The sequence below is a fragment of the Camelina sativa genome, chromosome 12 (genome assembly GCF_000633955.1).
Source record: "Camelina sativa cultivar DH55 chromosome 12, Cs, whole genome shotgun sequence".
Taxonomy (NCBI): Eukaryota; Viridiplantae; Streptophyta; class Magnoliopsida; order Brassicales; family Brassicaceae; genus Camelina; species Camelina sativa.
Genome location: NC_025696.1, coordinates 28,482,637 through 28,491,764, shown reverse-complemented (window position 1 = coordinate 28,491,764; position 9,128 = coordinate 28,482,637). Strand labels below are relative to the sequence as shown.

Sequence of the window (9,128 nt, the reverse complement as noted above, 5' to 3'; positions counted from 1 at the left end):
AATACTAGCCTGGTAGCTGTTGTTATAAGCAAACTCCACCAAGCTCAGGTGATCTGCCCAATGACCACCCCAATCCAGCACACACACATCCTCAATAAATCCTCCAAAATCTGGATCGTCCTCTCTGACTGACCGTCCGTCTGAGGATGATAGGCTGTACTCATATGCACCTTCGTGCCCATCTCTGCCTGAAACGCCTTCCAGAACACCGAGGTGAACTTGGAATCTCTATCAGACACAATACTAGCAGGCACACCATGCAATCTGACTATCTCCCTCACGTACTTCTTGGCCAAAACCGCTGCTCCATCAGTTTTCTTGATGGCCAGAAAATGCGCAGACTTAGTCAAACGGTCCACAATGACCCAAATAGCATCAAACGTCCTCGACACAGGCAAACCCACCACGAAGTCCATCGTGATCAAATCCCACTTCCACTCTGGAATGGGTAAACTCTGTAATAAACCACCAGGAACCTGATGTTCCGCCTTCACCAGCTGGCAAGTATCACACTTTGCCACCCAGTCAGCTACGTCCTTCTTCATCCCGACCCAGTGATAATACCGCTTGAGGTCACGGTACATCTTGGTCGCTCCTGGATGAATAGAGAACTTGCTCGAATGAGCCTCTCTCAGTATCTCCTGCCTCAAATCCTCACCCTTGGGCACACAGATCCGACCATGCACAAGGATAGTACCATTAGCAGAAACCTGATACTCTGCACCCGCAGCCTTAGAGGCATTCACCAGCCCCTCATCACTCTCCTGAGCTAACCTCACTCTGCTCAACAAATCTGCTCTATCAACTGCCTCCAAACCCAAAGGTTCTTGTGAGATAGCACACAAACTCAATGCACTAATCTCACCTACCAACACCTCCATATCCTGCTCCTGAGCCGAAGCCACCCGCTTCCGACTCAAGGCATCTGCAACCAGATTAGCTTTACCAGGATGGTAAGCTATGTCCAAATCATAATCCGCTACTAACTCCATCCAACGCCTCTGCCTCAAATTCAGCTCAGGCTGAGTAAAAATGTACTTCAGACTCTTGTGATCTGTAAATACCTGTACCTTCCCACCATACAGATAGGATCTCCAAATCTTAAGAGCAAAGATCACTGCTGCCATCTCCAAATCATGAGTAGGATAATTAGCTTCATGCTTCCGCAACTGCCGCGAAGCATAAGCTATAACCTTCCCCTGCTGCATAAGTACACAACCCAACCCCACTCTAGAAGCATCTGTATACACAACATAAGGCTCGTCCTGCTCAGGCAATGCTAACACCGGCGTGGTAGTCAACATCTGCTTGAGACTTGCAAAACTTGCCTCACACTCTGGTGACCACACAAACGGGACATCCTTCCCTGTAAGCTTAGTCATCGGCTGAGCCATACTCGCAAAACCCCGAACAAACCTCCTGTAGTAACCTGCTAACCCCAGGAAACTCCGAATCTCAGTGGCACTCTGCGGCCTCGGCCACTCCCTGATGGACTGAATCTTCTCTGGATCCACTGAAACTCCCTCAGCTGAAACAATATGACCCAAGAACCCCATCTCACGCTGCCAGAAACTGCACTTACTCAGCTTAGCAAACAACTTCTGCTCCCGCAGCTTCTCCAACACTGCTCTCAGATGTACTGCATGCTCCTCAGGACTCTTAGAATATACCAGGATGTCGTCGATGAAAATGATGACTGACACGTCCAGAAACTCCTGGAACACGCTGTTCATCAATCTCATAAACGCAGCTGGCGCGTTTGTCAACCCAAACGGCATCACCACAAACTCATAGTGCCCATATCTCGTCCTGAAGGCTGTCTTCCTCACATCTGCCTCATGAATAGGGATCTGATGATAACCTGAAGCCAAGTCGATCTTGGAGAACCAAGTAGCACCCCTCAACTGATCCAACAACTCATCAATCCTCGGGAGAGGGTACTTGTTCTTCACAGTAACTCGGTTCAAACCCCGGTAGTCAATACACAACCGAAAACTCCCATCCTTCTTCTTAACAAACAACACCGGAGCTCCCCACGGTGAACAACTAGGACGGATAAAACCCTTGCCCAACAAATCCTCCAGCTGCTTCTTCAGCTCTGCCATCTCTGCTGGAGCCATCCTGTAAGGAGCCTTGGATAACGGCATCGTCCCCGGTTCCAGCTCAATGGTAAAAGGATCCGACCGAGATGGTGGTAATCCCTGCAATGACTGGAACACATCCTCAAAGTCCTCCACAACCGGAATACCGCTAACCGTAGACTTCCCCACTGACTCTGGCATAGATATAGTAACCAGATAGGCCTCACGGCCCTTCTCGATCATCTTCCCTGCCTGAACGGCTGAGATCATGAGACTCCCCGAAGTCGGTCTAATGCCCTGAAAAACCAACTTCCCTCTTGGACGCTCAAACTCCACTCTACCCCGATAGCAATCCAAATGCACCTTATACCGATGCAACCAATCCATACCAAGGATAACGTCATACAACTCCACTGGACTGATAAGCAAATCCGCTGGCCACGACTCTCCTGCGATCTGAATATCAACTCCTCCAGCTCGTCCAATAACCCTCAGAAACTTGCCTCCAGCAACTCTGACAACTCCTGAACGCTCTCCAGAATCCCCTCTGATCCCCGCACTCACGGCACACTCCGGAGTAATGAAGCTATGAGAAGCTCCAGAATCAAACATAACATGGGACTTAAACCCGCCCACCAACAAGGTCCCTACACAAACCTCATGTGTTGAGAACCTAACACTTGACCACAAACAAAAACAAATATAATCTGAACTATTGAATTGACTAAGTTCGAATCTCAGAGGTTATACCTGTGATCGCTCCTGCACTAGTGCCACCGGGCTCCTGAGTCGAGTACACCTGAGTCGTCGGCTCAATCCAACCCACCGGCTGCACACCGTGCTGCACACCCTGCTGCACCCCTGGCTGAGCTCCAGCCTGCAACACTGCTACTGCCCTCTGCTGCAACTTGGGACAACGAGGCTTGATATGCCCCGTCTCTCTGCAGTAGTAACACACCCGAGTATCTGTCCGCGGCTCCGTCACCGCCCGCTGCTCTGTCACTGCCCGCTGCTCACCTCTCTGTGGACAGCTAGACACCTTGTGGTCCCTACTACCACACCCAAAGCATTTCGCACCCCCGTGCCTCGATCTCTGCATAACATCGAACTTCCTCTTCTGCCCCTGCGCAGGCTTGCCGCCCTTGCTAGGAACAGAAAGCGGCTGAGACTGCTGTGGCTGCACCGAAGAACTGACCACAACCACCTGTGACCTCAAGTCATCCTCTATCCCAGCTGCAACCTCAACCAGCTCTGCTCTCGTAGCATAGCTCCTCACTCTGCACCGAGTCCTCAAATCATCCCGCAGAGCCAACAAAAACCTCCGCACCTGAGCCGCCTCTGGCTCCCATGCCCTGCCTGCATACCCCACAAGCCGACTGAACTCTGCATCCAGCTCCCGCACTGTACGGTCCCCCTGAGTCAAACCCAAGAACCGTGCCTCCATACGATCAAGAGCCTCCTGAGGAAAATACTTGGAGTTAAACTCCCCCACAAAATCTCCCCAAGACATACCCCTCTGCACCCTCCGTGCTGTCACCGACCTCCACCACACACGAGCATCTCCTGACAAGTAAAACACTGCCAGATCCACCCTGTACCGGTCGGGACACCTAAGCGAAAGGAAAATATCCTCCATCCGCTCTCTCCACTCATCCGCTACACTCGGATCGGTACTTCCTGAGAAATACCCTGCTCCCACATGCCGCAGCTGCTCCATCATCCGCACATACTGAGCATCCACTACCTCGGCCCCCGGCTGCACACCTGCCTGCAAACCCGCCACAGGCTGCACCGCTGGACCCTGCCCACCACCCACGGGCGGCACTACCGGATCCTGCCCACCAACCACTGGCGGCACTACTGGATCCTGCCCACCAACCACTGGCGGCACAACTGCTGGAAGTCGCTGCAAAACCTGAGCTAGCAAGTCCATCAAGACATCCTCCCTGCCTGGAGCACCTCCCGCTGCAACCCCCACACCCGGGGCAACACCGTGACCGACACCGGGCCCATCCGCCCTGCCGTCACCCAAACCAGCCTGGTCTCCAGACACACTAGGATGAACCTGTGACTCCGCCACCTCCTCACTGGCCATGCTCTGGGTCACACTCACACTGGCCTCAGGAACCTGACCTCGTCCCCGACCCCGACCACGACCACGCCCACGACCACGACCGCGACCAACAGCATCCTCACCCCTAACCATCTGTATCATCCAAGAACAGAAGGCTAAGCAAACAATAGTTCCAATACACAAAAACACAACTTACCGTGGAATCACAAAACAGGCTCGAAGAGGATGTTCTAGGACTTCATGCCACACACAATTGACTGACTCACACAATCAATTATAGCATGGAATCCTAAACATCAACAGCAAAAGCACAATGAACCCTAGACCTAGAACCGTAAGGGCTCTGATACCAAAATGAAACAACCCTTCTTTTTTTTTTTTTAATGCCTTAATTTACTAGTGGTCCCATACCCACTAACATCCTAACCACAATCAATAACCGCGGATAACCAAATAAAACAATTTCCATTAAACCAAAAGAATACCAACAACAATAATCCAATAACCAATAACGAAATAGCAAAGTTCCAACATCCTACAATGCTCTATCAACTCAATACTAGCAACCTAACAATAGCTTGACCACAATCAATCAAGCCTATAGAACATCCTCCTCCTCATCGCCTTGGATTCCACGATCACACTTTTCCTTTACCTGCACACCACAAACAACAATTGAGATGCGTAAGTATTATCATAAATACTTAGTGAGGCCGTCTTCCCATCTACTAGGTTATACACACAAGCATATGAGACCCTCAAGTTAAGCAAAACAAACAACACACAACAATACATCAAACCAGGAAAAACAAGTCTCGGATGAGACCAGTGTCGACCGACGCTTAACCGGTGCCGATCGATGCTGTGAACCTTGGTGTCGACCGATGCTTGAAAAGTGTCGATCGATGCAGACACAAACAGTGTCGACCGATGCTCAAATGGTGTCGATCGATGCCATACCTGCAGACGCGAACTGCACGAACACGAACGACGAATCCCGATTCCAAACATCCCGATTTCGTCCCCAAACTCACCCAAATGACACACAAACCTATGGGAAACTCGAAAACAACATACCCAAGCAACAAACAAGACAAGGAAACAGCCAAACAAAAGAGATCTCATGCTTAGATCAACCATGGTCAAGCACTCACCTCAAGAACAGGAAGATTGGATTGAGAAACGTGGAAAACAACACCTCCAGAAGCTCCCCCTTCGTTTTCAGCAACAGCTAACACTTCTACAGCCTCAGATCTCTCCAAAATCTCCAAGAACAAGCCCAGAAAATCTCAGAAACGTTTTCTCTCTTTTCTCTCTTTCTTTTTCACTCAACGGCGACAACAATGAGACTCCCAAAACCCTTAATTCGTCTCTTACACTTTAAATGCGATTTAGGGATTTTTACTTGAACCAAACCGAACCAATCAGCAATTAAAACGAATCCGACCAAACCGGAACACTTGGTGTCGATCGATGCCCCCAAGAGTGTCGATCGACACCCACACCAAAATTACAAAAATTGGTTCGCGGATGTTACAGCGCTGCTGGGATGTAGATGGTCTAATATATCTAAATAAAAAATTCCTCCTTCTAGCAGCTGCCTCTTTCTATTTTTCTTTATTCGAATTCCATCGAGTTAAGCAAAAGCCGAGACTGTGGATCATGTGGAAAATAAAATGTGCTGCTATCTTCGAATATAAGACTTTTTATGAGTTTTTTTTCTGATTTATCTTTGTGTTCATGGTTTTGGATAGAAGAGAAATTTTGAGTTTTCCTGATTGAATCTCGTTACGAATTTAGTATTCGCCTTGATTGAGGGTAGAAGGAAAATTTGACACTTTCAGAGTATTTTTTTTTGTTAGGTGATTGAAGATTATGAATAAAGTTTGAAGCTTTATAATGTAAACAAGTTCTGGCTTGTGAACATTGTCCAAATTGGTATGGAACTATAGGATTTAGCTCAATGGTGTTTGCTTTAGATCTATTACTAAGTTATTTTATGAACTAAACTGCGAATTGAATATGTGAGCTCATATTCATGACATAGTTGTTTTTTTTTTGTTTTATCTGGAATTAAGTTTTTGGAAGGTTTGTTTTTGAGATCGCAGTTTAAGAATTTTAGACCATTGTAATAAATTATGCTTGATAATAAAAAATTTAACCATAAAAAAACACTGTATAACAATTATGTGATTAAGTTTGTATAAACTACAAAAAATACATCATAAATTCAAACTATATTAATAATATATCTCTCCCACAAAAGTTAAAGAAAATAAAATAGAACATACATTAGGGTTAGTTAGTCTATTATACAATTAAGTATTTAAGTCTATCCGATTTAAATATAAATATTTATAAGTCATCTTAAATTTGAGATTTTTCTTTATTTTATTAATGCATCTTCTATCTTATCATTGTATAAACCATAGTTTTTACAGTTAATCTACTTTTTTTTAATTATATTTTCAATAATTCAATATATCTAAAAATAGTTATAAAAAGTATCCCGCGGTGTAGCGCTGGTCTAATCTAGTTTGCTTTTAATAAACCAAGAGAGGAGCTTTATGTGAAGGAGACGACGACTCTATGATTCCTAAAATGTCCACTTTGTCATCCTTGGTTTTACCCCACAACACCATATAAAATCCTATTGAGATAAATATTCCTCCTATCACACTGTATTCAAACAAACCAAAAAAGAGAAGTGAGAAATATGATTTTTTTTTTTTTTTTTTTATTACTAGATTATGGACATAGTGAAACTAATATCATGAAGAAAAAGAGATAACTTTGTGTTATACCTTCCAAGGTAGAGCGACTCGCCGAGGAAAATGAAAGTTGATGCGGCTGCGATCAGTATAGATACCGGTTTGAACATTGACAAATACACAGGTCCCTTATGACTCACAGCCCACGAATGTATAACATAGTATCCCGAATTCAAGGTCCCCTATGAAAAATTGTTTATTCCATTTATCATCAAGACCAAGAAAAACGAACAAATGAACAAACATCTAAAACCAAAAAGTATTGCAAATTTTGGTAAATACCGTTGCTACAACGCTAATCAAAGTTATGTCAAATCTTATGATCCATGCCTTTGGGTCGTCCTTCTCAGCCAAAAGACTAACGAATGCACACACAACAGCGACGAAAACATTGTGCACGAGCGTCACAACGACCGCAGATGGGTACCGGCTCATTGTGTGAGCCTATAATTATTCACCCGAATGCCAGAGTTATAAACTAATTCAATGATATTCTTGATATAACATTATCTTGTAGCGAGATTGTATTTTTTATTTTTAAGTGGATATAAAAATGTTTATGTGTATATACCATAACAAGGTAAGAGACGGAGACAAGGATGTATTGAAGAGCAAGAAGGCCACCGCCGATGACCCAATCGGAATGTGAAGACATTAACTTTGGACCGTGGTAAAGAGTAACAACAAGTGCACCTATTATAGACACTATTGTCCCCAACACTTTGGCTATACTACTCTTTTTCTTAAGAGATATTTTCTCCATTCTTCACCAAAAAAAAGTGCAAGTTAAATTAGTTTACGTTTGATACCTTATTAAAATCAATATTGAAATAATTTTTGTTGATATGCATGATTTGATTGGTAAAGTTTCCTATCTTATTGTAATTTGCGTTCCATGTTTCCACACGTTTATGAGTGATGCTTTGTCAACACGTTTTCAGTAATATTAAAAAGAAACTTCTACGCATTGTACAAATTTAATCTAATCCCGTGGACACAACGCAGATCTCGCGGCGAGAAACGTGCCCCTAATGTTACCATGATTGAAGAGAGACTATTTGGACTAACTTTGAGAATCAACAACTACATTGACAACTTATGTTGGATTCCTTAAAACATAAGCAACCAACCTTATAAAACATTTTAAAAAGCTAAATAATTTCAACTAACTATTTGGGATATTTAGGGGAAAAAGATTACCGGAAAATAACGGCGAGGATGAAGGTAAAAGCAGGATTGACATTGCTCATGGCCGAAGATAAAGTCGGTGAGCTGTATTTGATCCCATTGTAGCCTGCGATTTGAAATGCACTTCTGTTCTTTTTATGAAAACAAATACAAAAAAAAAAAAAGTAAGAATTGTTTTTCTATATAATTATTCTTACAAACAAATTTTTTTTTTCTTACAAACATTTTTTTTTTTATAAAAGTAAGAATTTATCTGAATACGTGTTATTTTTGCATAGCTTTTTAAAGTATACTCTCGCACAAACACGGGTTAAGGTATCAAATTCAAGAACCATTGAAAAAGTTAAATGAAATTGAAATATTTTATATACAATTCAAGAACCAACCAACAAGTGGTTTGAAACCTAGCTAGGAAGATGTATGAATTCAAATTGCTTCTAAATTTAGGATTACAAAATAGAAATTGTACTTACGCAATCAGACCAAGAATCCCCATGTTGCATAGGATCGAAAACGTCAATGGAGGGAGAGATCTTGTTCTGTAGAGATAAGGCTATATATAAGAGCAATTACTTATCAAAAATTTGAAACAGAGTGGTGAGAATGAGAAGATGAACCTGAAGGAGAGGAAGGTAAGAGGAAGTAGAAGAAGAGATCCAAAAGTGTAAGAATAGACAAGAACCACAAATGGGCTAAGTCCTTTGGAAGTTGCTGCTTTGACAAGAGTGTTTACTCCGACGTTAGAGAACTCCGTCGCAACCATTGCCGTCAAGATCCAGCCATCTCTGTTTCCTAACCTTCCCGGAGCCATGTTTAGTAGTACTTCTTGGCTTTCTTCTTTTCCTCTCTCAAATTTGAGATTTTATTAGTGTCTTCTTAAATTTATTGGGGTCCTTACGAGAAAAGACAGGTGAAACAGTCTCCATCAAATTAATGATTAATGTCATCTTGTAATTATAGTTGGTAAGACATTTGTAATTTCAAATGCTCTAATCATGTAATCATGAAAATTGC

General features: G+C 43.5%; 1 protein-coding gene across 3 annotated transcripts; it reads right to left on the bottom strand.

The window, feature by feature from the left end:
- Positions 4,768-9,119, bottom strand: LOC104732817 (WAT1-related protein At5g40210). Of its 3 annotated transcripts, none has more exons than XM_010452415.2 (7): positions 8,732-9,114; positions 8,588-8,653; positions 8,127-8,240; positions 7,498-7,690; positions 7,209-7,370; positions 6,960-7,108; positions 4,768-4,810 (listed from the first exon to the last, which is right to left on the bottom strand). In XM_010452415.2, the coding sequence occupies exons 1-7, from the start codon at positions 8,923-8,925 to the stop codon at positions 4,807-4,809; spliced, it is 882 nt and encodes a 293-aa protein (XP_010450717.1). In that variant the 5' UTR covers positions 8,926-9,114; the 3' UTR covers positions 4,768-4,806. The 3 variants fall into 3 exon arrangements, with proteins under 3 accessions (XP_010450717.1, XP_010450716.1, XP_019088891.1); XM_010452414.2 differs by lacking the exon at positions 4,768-4,810 and adding an exon at positions 6,518-6,834; XM_019233346.1 differs by lacking the exons at positions 4,768-4,810; positions 7,498-7,690 and adding an exon at positions 6,518-6,834 and having other exon boundaries at positions 8,127-8,220; positions 8,732-9,119.